General features: G+C 35.6%; 1 protein-coding gene across 4 annotated transcripts in view; it reads right to left on the bottom strand.

The window, feature by feature from the left end:
• CPSF6 (cleavage and polyadenylation specific factor 6) overlaps positions 1-17,395 on the bottom strand; it is a 39,015-nt gene that overhangs the window by 6,518 nt on the left and 15,102 nt on the right. The window contains exons 6-10 of one of the 4 annotated variants that reach the window (XM_060777476.2): positions 15,759-16,263; positions 14,359-14,451; positions 13,382-13,497; positions 11,384-11,537; positions 9,240-9,432 (exon numbers count right to left, since the gene is read on the bottom strand). In XM_060777476.2, coding sequence (XP_060633459.1) covers positions 9,243-9,432; positions 11,384-11,537; positions 13,382-13,497; positions 14,359-14,451; positions 15,759-16,263 — 1,058 coding nt within the window. In that variant the 3' untranslated portion in view covers positions 9,240-9,242. The remainder of the gene's footprint in view (positions 1-9,239; positions 9,433-11,383; positions 11,538-13,381; positions 13,498-14,358; positions 14,452-15,758; positions 16,264-17,395) is intronic. The other 3 variants (XM_060777477.2, XM_060777479.2, XM_060777480.2) reach the window with 3 other exon arrangements.

Raw genomic sequence — 17,395 nt, 5'->3', positions numbered from 1 at the left:
GATTTAGTGAATATACTCTAGTTGGCACTAACTTGATTCAATTAAAATGATACGTTTAAAAATGCCATAGCAATAAGTTATCAGTAGTTCACATAATTTTCCAAAAGCCTTTATAAAATAACTTTTAAAAAAAATCAAGCTATTTGCAAAGGTACATATTGGGAAGTGTAAGCATGTGGATCCAGAATTTCAGAATATACAGTACCATGCAGCTGTCATTCTTACTGCTAATACTATTTTGATTAGAAAACAAATTCATGATAGTAATGAAAAGTTGAGATATTTCTCTCCCCTCCCATATAGTTTTAATAATATCTAGATGATAAAATCCATGTAACCAGTATAAATGATTATGCTATAAATTCCATTAATTTTAATATAAAGTAATTTGCAATGTCTAGGTATAGTGTATTTAGTAACAACCAAATCCTTATTTCCTTATTAGCAAGATGTATCAAACTGTATTTATAACAGCCAATGAACTGCAGAACTCAGTTTTAGAGTAAGAAAATGACAGCTGCAGAACTGCTATTAAGTTTTCCACACTTGGCAGTGAATGCAATTTTTAAGGGCCAAAAATACACAAATTAATTACTTCTTAATGGAAAAATACTGTAAGGGTTATCAGTTAACATCCATTCTGTTCTTTATTTCACCGTGGATAATAGATTAGTGAATTTAGACTTCCACTGCAGCAATCTATAAAAACTACACCATGTGATATCAATATTCTGTAAATTGTGGCAAAATGATATAATACAGCTGTCAACATTTGTTCATAATTTGAACTTGTTTGCAGTGTTTTAACTGTACAAAAATGTTGCTATTCAGTGAAGTTTCTATTAAAATTTGTATCAAAAATCTCAGGAGGTTTCAAGAACTTCATGAATATGACTTTGGTATTAGAAGATCTCCTTCCATTACAAAAGTATATTTGCATTCTAGAAAGCATATTGAAACGTGTGCTTAAATATTTGTAATATTATTTTTATATGTCCAATGATTTCAGTGTGAATTTTAAATCTCAGGCTTATTTGTGCAAAACTTCACTAGACAGCAACAAAACCTTAACAACATTTGAGTACTCATACATCAGTTTTTACTAACCACTGAAATGAAGATGCAAAAATAAACAAGGTTTAGGAACTGCAAGAGACCACATGCTTTGCTCCACTCACCCAGCCATCTTCTCTTATATCACTTCTCTCTAGAATCTGCACCAGGTTGACAGTGATCACTTATAATATCAAACCTGGGTGAATAAACCCTTTTGATTTTTCTAAACTTACTGGAAAACATTTATTAAATCAGCTTGTCCACATAAATTGGGGAATGCCCACTGACTGGTAATGATGTTATGCTATGACAAACAGACAAGAGGGCAGAGAGGATTTGTGCAAGATGGAGTAAACCTTATTGTGAGAAATGGCATGCAATCTTATTGCCACACAATCCCTAAACACTAGTCAATTTTTACATTTGCAAGATCTCAGATATGTGTTTTACTTATTCTCTAAACTCGAAGTCTGTAAATTAAATTGAATTATGTACAGTTCTTGTATAACACTAGTATTGACAATATAACATAAAATACAAGAACTTATTTTGTGATTACACATAGAACAATATTCTGAAGTTGTATTTGGTACCCATTAAGTTTTCTGTAATCATTGTGGTTTCTACTTAAATCTAATTTCAAATGTACTCCATTGTTCTAATATAGTTTTTAAATTTTCGACTCTTTCATTCTTTATCAACCACTTTTTGTGGGGCAAGGAATGTATCTAACTACCTGTCCAGCAGGGTATATCTACCTAAATGTAGGCTTTCCAATTAGTTTCTCTATTATGCTAAATAAAAACTTTCAATATAGTATGGTATATTTCCAAATTAAAATTTGCTATTTGGGCAAAAACATCTGAACCACATTGGTGAAGCCATTTATACAGATTCATTGTCTTAGTAAGAAGAGCAATTCTTTTTATCTAGGGTTTCTAGATTAGTAGAATTACATACATAACCTTAGTTGAGGCAATTAAGTTGTTGCTCAATCAAACTTCACCCCACTCAGTAAATGAAAGTATCTCAACAAGGGTTTGTTTCATAAGACATTCATTCTTCCCAAACGACATAATTTAATTATGTTCAGCTTTTAACTCATAACAACATTCACAGTAAGGCACAACAAAGACTAATATAACTCAAGAGTGTGACAATAAAATGAACAAAGCTGATTCTTTTTTTAAAAAAATTAATCAGTTCTCAAACCACAGTAAGCAAAATAATTACCTCAAATTCAGTTGTTCAATAAAATATCCCAGTCATTTGTCTATTTCTCCAAAATTAAGTCATCCCAGAAAAGGCAAAGGAGCCAAAACAGGTTGTTGTGTATTTACTAAACAATGTAAGTTATACTCACAACTTATGATTATGAAAAGCAGAATCAATGAAAAAACTGGATTAACATAAAAACAGTAACACAAATTGAACAGAAAAAAATACTAACATGCACAGGATTATTGCTCACTACACTAATTTATGTTTTGCAAAACAGAGCAAAAGACTTGCCAAAATTCATACGTGAACATATCTACATGATGATGCATTACTAGCTCCAAACGGCATCAGCATAATCAATACCATAAATGAATCTGACAGCAGGAAGACGTAACACATATCATCTCCCACATTGAGCATTTCAAATACACAATAATGATATGCCCTTTATCATTAATGTTATCTTTAACTACTCAGCAAAAAGAATGAAACACAATAGATCTGATTTTGTATCATGAAAAGGAGACAAGTTCAGCTATTGCTACCTGATTTCCAACCTTTTTGTCATGGCAGGCATTAACATTTTGAAAAGCATGAGAAATAGTGTCTGTCCATCTCTATCAGGGTAGGCATGTGTCTGCAGTCAATGGCCTAATTTTGTTCTGGTAGGCTGAACTGTCACTCTCAGCAGCCATCTGAAGCCACTTCTGGTTGCTTTTTGGAGTTATTTTTGAGTGGTTCCTCCAAATAGCTTTTAAAATTACAGTGGCATTTTTCAAATAGTATTTTTAGGCAAAAGAGCATGTTATACTAAACTTTTGTGGGTAAAATTCATGAAACCGGAGGATCGGAGAGGATAAAGGGCCACAAAGGAGCCTCAGTGTTTACCCATGGACTGCATGCTTCCCATCTCTGATCTATATGGAAGAAGGTACTGAGCACAGTTACCCAATCCATTTTGTTATTAAGATTTAGTGATATCACGGACAAACAGTAAAGCAAATATAGGTTTGTTCATCTGATATGCAGCATGTTATTACCCTGTTCCATGCTTTAATATGCATAGAGATTGTATAAAATCAGAATGCAATAGTGTGAATGTTGGGACTTTCATAGATTGGACCTACATCATATAGCTCATTTTATTACATCCAATGTTTCAAGATAAAGCAGATTAAGGAGGTTCCGACACTGCGCGCACACCCACTACACACATTGAAGTACATATGTACAGGGAAATTAAAATATTCCTTCCTAGGGATGGAAGCTATATTGCTTCAGACTTGTAACAAAGTCCTTTAGGCACCATAAGTGTTTAAACATTAAAAAGACAGGCATATGAACATTTTTAAAGGTTTACATTTAGTATAACCTGACCAAAAATACATTTTTGTGGCGCATTCATACTATTTTACAATATGAGCGTTTTGCTTATAATGGTTTGAGAACATAGTATAAATAAGTGTTTTGTCAAATGGAAATCCAAACTTTACATACATATCAATTCAATGTTAAGATGCTTCACCTTTCTTTAATGCATTATTAATTTCGTTTTGACTTTAAAAATTTAAATCACTATAAATAAAGTCAACTCAAGTTGTATCTATCAGACCAATTAGCTATCTCATTTTCAATCCACATCATATCAGCCCCAAAGTGTGAAAAAGTCAAAGATTACACATCTACAAATTAAAGTGTATGGACAGGAGAAATCATGAACACGAAAGCATGTAGCTCATCATAAGCAATGATCTACAGTTTTCATGATTGAATTTCATTCCTAAGATTTGTGATCATTTGGATTTTTTGCTACATATTCATGTTGCTGTCTTACTTTTGATGTATGTATCAACACATCTATTCATGATCTGCAAATTGTTTACACAAAATTTGCTGAAATTTCTAGATCAGTACAAGAAAATAAGTACATGTAATATGTTCACAATTTTCTTGTACGTTTATATTGACAATATACAAAAGACATAACAAAAATACAGAATTGCATGAAAACATTCAAAATAACGTAGTAGTAGCCAGAAGTACATTGTCAATGCACATTAAATAATCAATTAATTATAAGCGTATGAAAATCATATGAAAACTCACTTTGCAATCAAATAGTGTACTGTTCAATAAACAAATAAAAATATAGAAAGGTGCAGCCAATTTCAGATAAACTACAGATTCAATTCTTTATTAATGTACAGTAAACTTGAATGGCAGGGGCTTGGATCCAAAGAATTATAAGCAGAAAGAGGAAATAAATGTGTGCTGTCTGATGACCACTTGCACAAAAGCTTAGAGAACACCATCCCCAATGTGCTACTTCAATGTACCAGAGTTTGTGTTACAGTGAATTAGTAAGGAAAATAAAATATAGTTTGCAGATTCTAGAAGACCACAAAAATGTTTTGGGAAAGCATTTGTTTCGAAGTCTGGACTTACTTTTAACATAATACTCTTCCACTATGTCATAAACCGCTCTTTGTATGAAAGGTGAAATATCTTTGGTTCCAAGTCAATGCATCACTGTTTTGTTCATGGTAAAATATTTTAAATACTCAGTAGATTATAGATAGAATACTGTTGGTTAGTCCCAACTAGAGTAGGCTCATTTATTTGGTGGCAAAGGTGAATCAACACAAAAGTATATCTCATTGATTCAACAGTTCTACTACAGTTAGGATTACAACAGATCCTTTATACATTCTAGCTCAATATCACTCACTAATTCACTGAGAGGAAAATTGTGTCATTCTGCTACCAGAAGGACATGTCTACTTAAACCACTGCTTATAAGGGGACCGGTATTTAACACTGTAACAATTCAGTAAACTTCTTACTAATTTAAAATAATTTATAAAATTGAATTCTCATTTTAAAGCCACCCATCAATTATGTTACATTACTGTATTAAAATAATGTACTGGAATTTTAGATTAATATGCAAATGTAAATTATGTTACATAACTCATGGAAATGCATCCGATAATCTAACATGTGTGCCATAGAGAAAATTGCTTTTCTATAACCAACACAGAAAATAACATTTGTTTTTTGAACCTCATCCTATATATAAATTCTGCAAACTCGAAATAATACAAATTATATAAGTACATAAAATGTAAGGCTCTGTCCACAACATACAGCTATAAGAGAGACAGTTTTCAACTTTACATAAACCAAAGATCATTTTAAATAACATTGTTGTTACAGTGTTGTGATCAGCACACAGCTGATATTTATATATATTGTAAATGCTTCTGGCAGACATGTAGTACCTTACAGCATTTTACTGCTCATTTTCTTGTGAAACAGTGCTAGTCTATACCAGTGTGTATGAAAGTACACTCACTTGAAAGGCAGCTATTCTAAATACCCAATTCCACTTTTGGGTTTTCAACTGCATACTTTTGAATTTATTAATTCATTCTAAATGTTATGAGGCTAAAAAGAGGTATGTGAACTCTTATGCTTAGAAGCTAAGATATAATATCCATACTAGTGACACTTATTTCAAACACAGTAATATCCCAATGATTTCAAATAATTATGATTAGAATAGGACCCTTGGTCATGTACAGGGAAGATTCTTAATTGTTGCTATGAGGCTAGAATGTGTAATGTGCCGTCCTGAACTGCAACCTCTATCTTTGGTTAGGCTAGGATTGTTGGATGTTGCTTTTCAACAACAGAACCACAGACTGTCCACTCTTACTATTAAGGGAAGCCGTTACCGATTGTAACCAAAACAAATGAACTACATCTACATGATAAGATCAATAATCAACCACAGTTCTGCCTAGATTTACAATCAAAAACTGTATAATTGAAAGTTATATATGGACATTAATTCCAGCTTCAGTGTTGGTTATGAAATTTTGAGCACACAAAATATAAATATCATTGAAAAGAATGATTTCCAAATTGTTTGAACTGTTTCATTCTCAATTCATGAATATAAATAGCTTGCCCTATAACAGTGGTTCTCGACCTGTGGGTCCCCAGGTGTTTTGGCCTACAATTCCCAGAAATCCCAGCCAGTTTACCAGCTGTTAGTATTTCTGGGAGTTGAAGGCCAAAACATCTGGGGACCCACAGGTTGAGAATCACTGCCCTATAACATAGTTTAATCAAAGGATGCTACAGAAATTTCAAAGTTAAGATCAAAGCAATGAGTATGTCAGCAAAGGCTAATTTTAATAAGCTTTCTCACCTCTTATCTGACATCCAGGCCGGAATTCTAGATACTATAGGCAAGCTCGGGCAGGCCAATAGCATATTTGCCTTTTTCCATTTAGCAACAAACTTACCACATAATATCAAGTTTCCTTCAATTACAAAGACGGTCGTTCATGAAAATTAGGTTTCACCTGCCTCACCCCAGAATACACAATTATATTATTTTTATCTTGATGTCAGGCACTTGCAGAACTAGAATTTCTTTTAGAGTATTTTACCTTGGATATGCAGCTGCGGTGCTGATACTAAAATACACTTCTGAGATTAACTATCTTGTTGAAATCATTATGCAAATAAACAGAACACACTTGGTGTGAAAAGTGGGTTCTTAATAAATCAGAACTACTACAAAAAAATATTTGTTAAGATTTAAGATGTTACAAGATTGTTCTATTTAATGCTACAATAGGAATTAGGAGCCCCGTATGGACTGGACTGTAATTCCTATTATCCTTTACTATTACCCATGCTGCCTAGCAGTGAAGTTCATATTAGCTTCTAAGATGATAAAACTGCAGCCCTCCAGGAGATATAAGTATCGATTCCAATCAGAAATTATTTCTCCGGAAATGTAGAATATGCACCCTAGATAAGTTTTTCTCTCTCTCTAAATTTAGGATTTTTTCTCATTGCCTGCTGTGAAATGAAGAAGAATGATCATAGTAATTAACTGGCTCGACTATATGTGAAAAGTAAGGACCTAATCAAAACCTGAAAAGGTAATATACAATCTCAGAATGTGAGCCTCAATGGTCACACCTCCATCTATTTATTCAATTGATTTCACAACTCCCATTTCTGATTAAGTAAATCAAAACAACTTGCAAAGTTCACAGTAAGCTACCGGAGAAGGAAATGAGTCTATAGTGAAGAACAATATTAATATGCATCATATAAGTATTGAAATGTAATTCATTCAAAATCTAGCTAGTTGGTAAACATTTCTTTTCATCATGGTGTTTCATTGGAGCCTATGCCTGTAAGACAAGTATTCATCCCTTACTTAATCTAACAATCCTAAGTAAGAATTTAGATATTCTAATGAAACAATCTGGGGCCAGAAAACATATTAACTACAAAAATAAAAATGATACAAAACAATTCCTCAAAAGGGACTTAATCATCTATAATAAACAGAAGGAGCATGATCAAAGAAAAATGAAAGCATTTAATAAAGGTCCATAAATGCCCATGGAAATGACAATTAACAAATACAATGGAATGATAATAGCCTTCTAAAAGCAGCTAAGAAGAAAACAATCCGATTTAGAAACTGAACAGGAGCAAGTGCTATATAGTAATATGAAAGCTGAACTGGGTCTGTGATAGATCGGTATTTGAATCCCTGCTCAGTTATGGAAACTGCCTTGAGCAAGTCACACTCTTGCAAGCCTAAGGGAAAGGCCATGGCAAACCTCTTTAGAATAAATCTTACCAGGAAACCCCTACAATAGGGCTTGCTTAATTTAGAGTTTTAAAGTACATAGCAAAGGAACTATGGTGTGAAGCTGCTGTCGGCTTTGCTCTTAAACGTCAGCCATGGTAAACCAGGATACGTTTTGCTTTGAAAACACAGGTTGCATCACACTATGAAATTGAACTGTCCTGGCTCAGTGCGATGGCATCCTGGGAGTTGTATTTTACAAGGTCTTTGCTTTGCGGACTACTAGTTTAGGTCTCAGGGACCACTAGTGATCCGTGGACAACAGATTGAGAACCACTGATTTATAGGAGCGTTTTGCAATGTTAGCCATTTGACACTATACACTGGGGAAACACACTGGGTATTTCTTTTTATTTAAAAAAGGGGTTTAGGAAATTCCGAAATGGGTAGCATTGTTTACAATAGCCACAGGAACACCCACTGACCTTGTCCAAGACCAACACAATTACAACTTACCCACACTGTGTTCAGACACACTTCAAAACAGAGAAGTCAATCCCTGAACCTGAGAGACATAGGAATTTAAGAACTGAAAATGTGTATGATTTATTTAATTTGAATTACTCTGGCAAGGACTGTTTAAAAATCCACAACCAGATACCTGAATTTAACCTCAGTAGATTGAACAAGACATAAAATCAAGTTTCAGCTACACTGATGGCAAGAGACTTTTGGCCCGACTGCAAGTGGTTTTATTGCAAATATAAACAAGACCACAGAACAGGGCACTTGGCTCCTCTGTCAGTGTGAAGTCATAACTTGTAGTACTATACAAATGGCAGCAACCGATCTCAATAACTGCCACTATTTAAGAACTTATGAGTTGCAGATTAGCATGCTACTATCATTCAAAGATATGGGAGTTGTAGGTCAAGGGCATTTTCTCCCAGCTACATGTTTCCCCAAAATTCATGCATTTTTCCTTTTAGTCAAGTATTTTGGGCTGGGCTTTAGCAACAGGCCTATGGAAATCCTTAAGTCCTTTTATTAGCTATAACCACTAATAACTGCTTGTACTGCTATATTTATAGCAGAACTGGTTATCTTAAAGAGCAAGGTTTTAAAAACACATTGAACAAAGGACATTCATGAAATTTACAAAAACTAAGAGTGAGAAAGGTGGAAAAATAACAAGTTATGTATTAGTAATTGTACCTCACTATAGACAGTGTGTTCAGAATAGAATGATGATAGACATTCAAAAGCAGAAAATTAGTCTGTAAAAATATTTAAACACTGATAAAAAAAATCCTTATCTGAGAAAGGATATGCCCACCTCTTAACGATGTCGATATTCCCGTTCTCTGTCACGCTCTCTGTCACGGTCTCTATCACGGTCACGATGCCTCTCGCGTTCCCGGCTTCGTTCCCGGTAATAATCATCATGGCGATCTCTGCTACGAGATTTGTGGCGCCGGCTTTTCTCTCTTGATCTGCTGTGGTCTCTCTCTCTTGATCGCTCACGTCTTCTAAAAGAAATTATTTCATTAATTTCCTGAAATGGCACAAATTTGTAAAAAAAAAACCCTCAAAGCGCTGGTTTTATTATGATCCTCAGATACAGAGGACAAGTTTGGAACCTCTTTCAGCCCAAGAGCTGAATAAAAGGTTTATAGGAGGCTGCATTCCAATGGTGAGCAGGACCAAAAACAAAAAAAGATGAAACCAAAATTATCAGCATGTTTTTCACTAAACACTTTCTATCACAAGTAATAAAGATTTAATAGGCAATTCAACCTTTTAGAATTGTACACAACCACCAAACAATGCTTTCAATGGATCAGGGTGTGTTTATCTTCCTAACCAGAGGATTCAATTCAGCCCTAGGACCAGAGATTCCATACCATATATTGTCAATACTCTTTCTGTACAATGAGGTGGGCATCAGTAGTCTGGACATCACATTCAGACCCTGCACCCAATTTGAGGTCTTAGTGATATTGTCCTATTGCCAGATTTATTTATTATTTATTTACTTTATTTGTATACCGCACTCTCTCAGCCCGTAGGCGACTCAGTGCGGTTTACAACCAAACTAATATACAAAGTGCAGAACATTAGCAATTAAAATAGTAACTAAGGCAAATACATCAATATAACAATACATCAGTACATCAATCTAACATCAATACATCATATAACTAATCCATCACGTCTCATCAGTAAAGTCATAATCCGATCTCCTCGTCCATTATTCCAAGTTCCAAGATCAATCAATTAATTGCACTGCTTAATTAAACGCCTGCTCAAAGAGCCAGGTCTTCACTCTTCTCCTGAACGCCAGCAGGGAGGGGGCCGATCTAATATCTGCGGGAAGGGCGTTCCACAGCCGAGGGGCCAACACTAAGAAGGCCCTGTCTCTCGTCCCCGCCAGCCGTGCTTGTGAGGCTGGCGGGATCGAGAGCAGGGCCTCCCCGGACGATCTTAATGTCCTAACTGGTTCATAGGGGGTGATGCGTTCGGACAGATAGGTCGGGCCAGAACCGTTTAGGGCTTTAAAGGCTAAAGCCAGCACTTTGAATTGTGCCCGGTAGCAGGCTGGCAGCCAGTGGAGCTGGCGCAACAGAGGAGTGGTGTGCTCCCTGATCGCCGCTCCTGTTAACAACCTGGCTGCCGATCGTTGGACCATTTGTAGCTTTCAAGCACTCTTCATAGGCAACCCCACGTAGAGAGCGTTGCAGTAGTCTATACGGGATGTAACCAGTACGTGGTTACAGGCTTCTTCCATCTTGTCACTCCAGGAAAGGAACCCCACCATCCCACAGGGTTCCATGGTGCCAAAGTTCTAATTCCCTCTTTAACCAAAAAGGAGCAGGAACTACAGGGGATATTTCATCTGTAATGGATGGTGGTAAGCTCAGTGGGGGTCATCATGCTGTGGCACTGCAGCATTCCCACTTAGGGAATTGTTGCTGCAAGAAGTGGATACAATGAACTGGTCTTTTTCCTAGACAGTAAGTAGTCCACTAAGATTAGACTATATTAAGTACCAGGAAACATAACTAGGGAATAATTCTGCTGCTTTTCTTTTTTTAAAAAAAGGGTATTTTTATATGAAATGGAAGCAGGCAATTTCTTAAATACTATATTACTGGGACTAACAATATAACTTGACATTTCCTCAGAGTTAAACTGAAATCCCCAAACACTTAATTGGGAATTCTACTGTAGATGGTCATTTGAATCACATTATTAAAATTTATCGTAATAACCGAAATTTAAGAATAGATAATACTGAGATATGGAACCCCTATTGAATACTACTTACATTTATGTGATTACAAACTAACTTTCTCAATCAAAAAACAAGTCTTGCAATGTGAAAAGGATACTTTATGAAACATTCCAATTTTAAGTTTTAGTTCCCTACCCCAATTAGGAATTTTATCCAAAATGCCCATTGCTACACAAAAGGTTTACCTTGACCCAGAACCATAAGACTTGGACTCGATTCCATGCAGGCAGTCTTGTAGAGAGCTAATAAGTACTTTGCAGCGATCATCAGCAGACACTTTGGACTGTTTAATTAATGAAATTGCAGTCACCAAGGTTTCTATAGCACTTCCATACTCCGCTAGAAAGTGAAAAAGAACAGAAAGATTTTTTTTTACATCAAATTCATTTTTTGTAACTGTTCTAACATGAATCGAAACACCCTAAAGCAGTGATGGGCAACCTTTTGAGCGTGGTGTGTCAAAATTTGCCAAAAAACTGAGCATAATTCAGATGGTGTGTCACTTCAAGAAAAAAACCATAATTTCGCAATATTTAGTTTAAATAACAAAAAAATATAATTGTGATTCCCACTTTCTCTCTTATTATGTTGTTCTACCTCTCTTTATTTAAATAATATCCTTTTTGGAGTGTTTAATAAAAATATAATTTTAAAAACCCAACAAAATATTATTTATTTTTAATTTAATGTAAATGTATTTCTAGCATTTAACATGCTGTTTAATATATTTCTAATAATAATAATGCAATAATAATAAAGTAACATTGCAAAATAATATTTTGATATTTAATTTACCATTTCATTTAAGGCATATATATATATATTTAAGGCATATATTAAAAATATTAAAAATGCATTAAATTAAAATGCATTAAATTAAATGTCAAATAAAAATTCAATTTACCATTTCCTTTAAGACATTCTGAAATATTTGAGTAATATAGAAAAGTAATATTATTTATCATTTCATTTAATTTAAATATGTAACTCCTTAATATTTAGGAAACAATGCAAAATAATATTCATTTACTTAATAATTAAATAAACCAATATTATTTTGCAATTGGTTTATTTCCTTTGCAAAAAGAGAAAAATCATGTAACCAGGAAGAAAGGAACTGCGCGTGGCTGAAGAGGTGGACCCAGGAACGTTTGAAATGGGCGGAGCCTTCTTTCCAGGAGGCCAATGGGAACAGAGATATAGGGAAGAGGCATGGCATTTCCTGCCCAGGGCTTTTACTTGAATGAAGAGTGGGCAGGGCTTTGGCCTGCTTTTGCGAGCAGTAGGGAAGTGGCCCCTTTCCACGCATGTGCGGAATTGATTCTATGGAGGCTTACTGCAGTTTCTCTCTATGGAATAAGTTACTTTCTTTCCCATCTATTTTTTAAAATGGCATAAAATAAATAAATAATATCCAGCAGGTGCGTGTCAGTAGAAATGGCTACGCGTGTCAGTACTGACACACGTGTCATAGGTTGGCCATCATGGCCCTAAAGCTTAGATCTAATAAACAGCAAATGGGGTGAACACACCTATGCTTTTTCTATGCTGATATTCAAGGCAGCAGCTAACATAACCTAGTATACACACATAACCTAGTATACATAGGGCAGGGAGGAGGGGATGAGACACCTAGCCTGTATGATTCCCTCTGTACATGTTTTCAGTTCCCCTAGCCCCACTACTTCCTCCAAAAAGGTTCTGTGACAGTAAGTTATGTGAAATTTATTTTAAAACAAAGATATGCAATAAGAATGCACAATTCTTACTTAAAGAAAGACATATGCTCCTGGCATGCCTTGTTTTCAAAGAAAAAATGCTTTTTGACCATTACAACAATAAACATGCTGGTGCAGAACAGTGCGACCCCTCCTCCCAAAAAGGTTACCCTCCTCTATTATGGGAAAGGGAATAGTGTATTTAAGATCATTCCTATTATTAGCATTTTGGAACTGCACCTTGAAAGAATAATGGTAACTGCATCAGAATGCTCTTAGTGTGTTATGGAAGAGTTAGGCCAGTATGAAGCATTTTATTTAATGTCTCTTTGTGCAAAGGTTTTAACAACCTTTATGTCCTGTCCATTTTAAGTAGGACTTCAGCCAAATTCCTCAATGTGCACACTGGTTTTCTTAAATGTTAAGATTATGGAACCAAATAATCACTTTACAATATATACTGACCAGCACTCGCATCTGATACTGCTCTTGAAATGGCACTGCTAGATATAGCCCTATTTCTATTCATGATTTCTTCAAATTCTGCTTCACTTAGAGGTGTCCTTGCAGCATCGATTTCTCTGTAAGCACACAAGTTCAAAACTTTTACATCTAGTTAGATAACAAAGTACAATTATAATATGCAACCTTAAGCAAAACAATGTGTAAGAGAAAGCTTTTTTTAACCAAAATGTTTACAGTGCAAAACACTACAAGCTAAAAAGAAGTACACTATCACAGAAAATGCTACTCTGTAACAAGTGTTGAAACTTCAGATGATCTACTTATATAGTGCTTTCCATCTTCAGAAAGCTTTAATGGGTGTTTATAAATCTGCTGCAAAGCAACTAAGATACAGAGAAATGTGACCCCCAAAATCAATTTTAACAAAAACTTGTGTCCTTAACAATAATTAACATTTTATTCTAATACACATAATGAATAAATGTCGCCAAGCATTAGAAACACTCCATATTCTTTAAGACAATCATGCCTTTAATACAATGTAGTGTGATGTCTGCACATTTTACCAGGTGCTTAATTTTTTATTCTACAAGTGCCCCCTTGAACTTTGCGACATCTACAGTTCTATGCATTAAAACAAAAATGCTGAAGTTTCATAGGTCTGTACTTGAAGAGGTGCTACCCAGCTTCCTCTTCCTCCTCTTTGTGGTATGGACTAATCTAAAGTACATAATTTGATTGAGGCACCTGGAGAAGACATCATGCTCCAGAATTTGATATCAGACTATGTGTGTTTTGTATTTCTTCCAGCACTGTAAAATTATGTACGTTTATTTGCTTTTGAAAAATGTTTCTTGTGTTAGTGTTTCTGGTAGAAAGAAAATGCAGAATAAGCAATACTATCCTCTTAAGAGCAAGAAGTGGATCAAGATCCTATAGCTGATTTAGCATAAGAGGAAATGTCTAAAAATTCATACCTCCCTGCGTTTTGAGTATTATTTTTCGTTTGTCTCCAATACAATGGCATATGTAATTGTTCTCTTATGGACATGTTATTTCCAGTGAAACGCCTATGGTATATAATTGACAATTTAAATATAGTTATGGATTGTAGTTGAGATCATCATGAAAATACTGGACATTCTGTGCAGAGGTCTACTTTGGCTTTCACCACCCTCAACCCTCCCTCGTCTAAAAGAGCACCACCTTGACAGACAAAAACAACGGATTTTTATTCTTGTTATTAGTGATCCTCTGCATATTTTTTCAAGAAATTACACCCAATGTTCAAAATTACTAATATGCTGCTTCACTTCATTCACAGTTTATAATTTTAGACAGTAATTTCAACAACAAATGACCTAAACTGCAATCAATACATTTAAGTAAAACTTATAGGATATTATTTAACAGATCATCATGCAAACAAATCAATATTATATGCACACACATACATACTTATTTATATATCAAGATACAAACTACTGAGATATTACATAAAGGACACAGAAGACAGAAACAGCATAAAGACAGAGAATGCCTAAGCAAGATTACTGTAAATTAGTGACAATATGGAACTGTAGATTACCATTGCCTAATAAAATTTCATTAGCAATTGTTAGACTAAGAAATATACAGTGGGCTTTTCTATGATAAACTGATTAAAAGTTTGTACAGTTTAGACAAATTACTAAACACATTGTGGGCACTATCAACTTTTTGCAGATCAAGATATCTTTCAGAGGCAGGACATGTACAAAAAGCAAGTGCAAAGTACCGTATCTTCAAGAAAGATGTTCCACAAGATGCAGTTCAACTATTAAAGCAAAATCAAACAAATCATAGCTGAAAGGAAAAAAAAAGTCCTAAACACTCCTACAAGTTCTCAAAATGTGAAGTAGTACTTCCTTTGGGAAGGGGAATTCCTAATTCCAAAAAGGGATTAATACTTAAGACAAGTGAACACTTCCTCCTCTTATTTACAAAATTATGAATTGCAGTACCTCATAGCAAAATACTGGATTTGTGGGCATGATTCGGTATGAGATGCTCTTCTGTTTCAAATATATTTCTCTATTGTAAAGTTTTAGGATTAACAGTCACATATCTTACTAGTTTTCACTTTCTAATGCCACTGTTAGTGTAGCTTCTTCCTCCCTAAGAGGAAGTATGTCTGGATTGCCAATTGCAGAACAGATAGTTTGAGGGGTCCAGGAAGAACACATGCATAAGAAGAGAACAGGTTGAAAAGGTTTGAGAACAGTGATGTTGCAGCATAATCCCACTGACAAACACCTCTTGTGGGCACTTTATTTCCTTAAGACCAAAGAGTTCTTAAAGAAGAACAAAGATGCTGTCAGTGGAAAAAGGTACTCACCTGCCTGGTGGCCCATAATCACCTCTGTCATATGGTGGGGGTCGGCCATACGGGTCTGATGGTGGTGGACCACGACTGTCTGATGTAGGTATGCCACTGCTGGCTGGCGGGGGGAAGAAAGCTGGATTCACGTGTGGGGCTGGCGGGGGAGCACCTGGTGGTGGCCCAGGTAAGTGTGGCGGAGGAGCCAGTGTGAGGGGTGGCCCTAGGGGGCCAGGTGGACGAGGGGGGAAAGGGCCAGGAGGCGGAGGAGGGCCCTGCTGGGGAGGTGGGGGGCCTGGTGGAGGACCATAGCCTGGAACTGGAGGTGGAGGCCCAGGGGGAAGGGGGCCCAGTGGAGGTTGACCAAAGGGCTGTCCTGGAAATAGAACTGGAGGAGGGGGGCGGTCACCACGATTAGGAGGACCAGTTAATGGAGGAGGTAGCACCTGGCCAGGTGGAGGAGGACCTGGAGGACCTGGTGGGCCAGGAGGACCTAGTGGTGGACGTGGAGGAGTCTGTCCAGCTAAATGGGGGGAAAAGGGAGAAAATTAGTAGTAAGTATCCTTCTGGCAGGACTTGCAAAATGGCTAATAAGCACTGGGACTCTTTTGTGTGTTTCTCTATATGTAAAAGTACAAATGTATACATTATGTTTAAACATTCATACACACATAACACATACAAATACACAAGCCTGTTAATTTTAATCTTGAAATGGCATGAAGTACAATGAATACAAGAAGCAACACTACATCAACAAAAAGAAAACATAATGTAACTGCATACTCCTTTCTCAAAATGACTCCTGCTTTGAGAATGGGAAAATAATTAAAATAAGCATAGCAAAATATACATTAGAAAATGCTAAGGAAACCACCCAAACTCATTTTAAAGCAAAAAAGCATATGGTCCTGAAATAGGGCTCTTGTGATAGCACAGGATGCCTCAAAAGGGGTTTACTTACATGCTAATTTGCCCATATTCTTCAAGAGAGAAACTAACAGAACACATGCTCAAAATACACAGGAACAAGACCATCAGAATTTATGCACACAGGGTTTCCTCTTTCAGAAGCAAATATAAATTTGAAAAACAATTTCCTTTTTTCTCATTATTACAAGGTATGCTTCCATTACATTTTTATCAGTAAAATGCATTAGTATTTCCGAATGAAATACAGAAAGCCCCTGAGTTACAAACATCTAACTTAACAAACAATTCATAGTTAAGAACAAGGATGAGACAACAGGAAGTTAGAGAAATCTACACCTAGAAAGGGACATTCACTCTTGAAGGAGTTATCAGGGGGAAAAAGTGTCTCAACTGAATTTTTATCACCAATTCTTGGTTCCAAAACATGTAAAAAATTTCAAAACGTAATTATCACAGAGACAGAAAGTGAGGTGAAAACTTCTGAACACTGGCACAGGCAGCAAAACAAACACCACATAGGTGTTAAGCCTTCTCTATGCAATCCAAAGCTAAAATATGTATTTTGGCTGGAATTACACATGTTCTGATTTACATACAAATTCATCTTAAAAACAAACCTATAGAACTTATCTTGTTTGTAACTTGGGGACTGCCTGTAATATAACACTCCAGAAACAAAGTCACAAATTGCAAGATTCCTACTAAATTTTCCACTCGGCTAA

This window comes from Anolis sagrei, chromosome 5 (genome assembly GCF_037176765.1).
Source record: "Anolis sagrei isolate rAnoSag1 chromosome 5, rAnoSag1.mat, whole genome shotgun sequence".
In the NCBI taxonomy this organism is placed as follows: domain Eukaryota; kingdom Metazoa; phylum Chordata; class Lepidosauria; order Squamata; family Dactyloidae; genus Anolis; species Anolis sagrei.
Note: the sequence above shows the minus strand (reverse complement) of the source record. Positions and strands in the feature narration are given on the sequence as shown.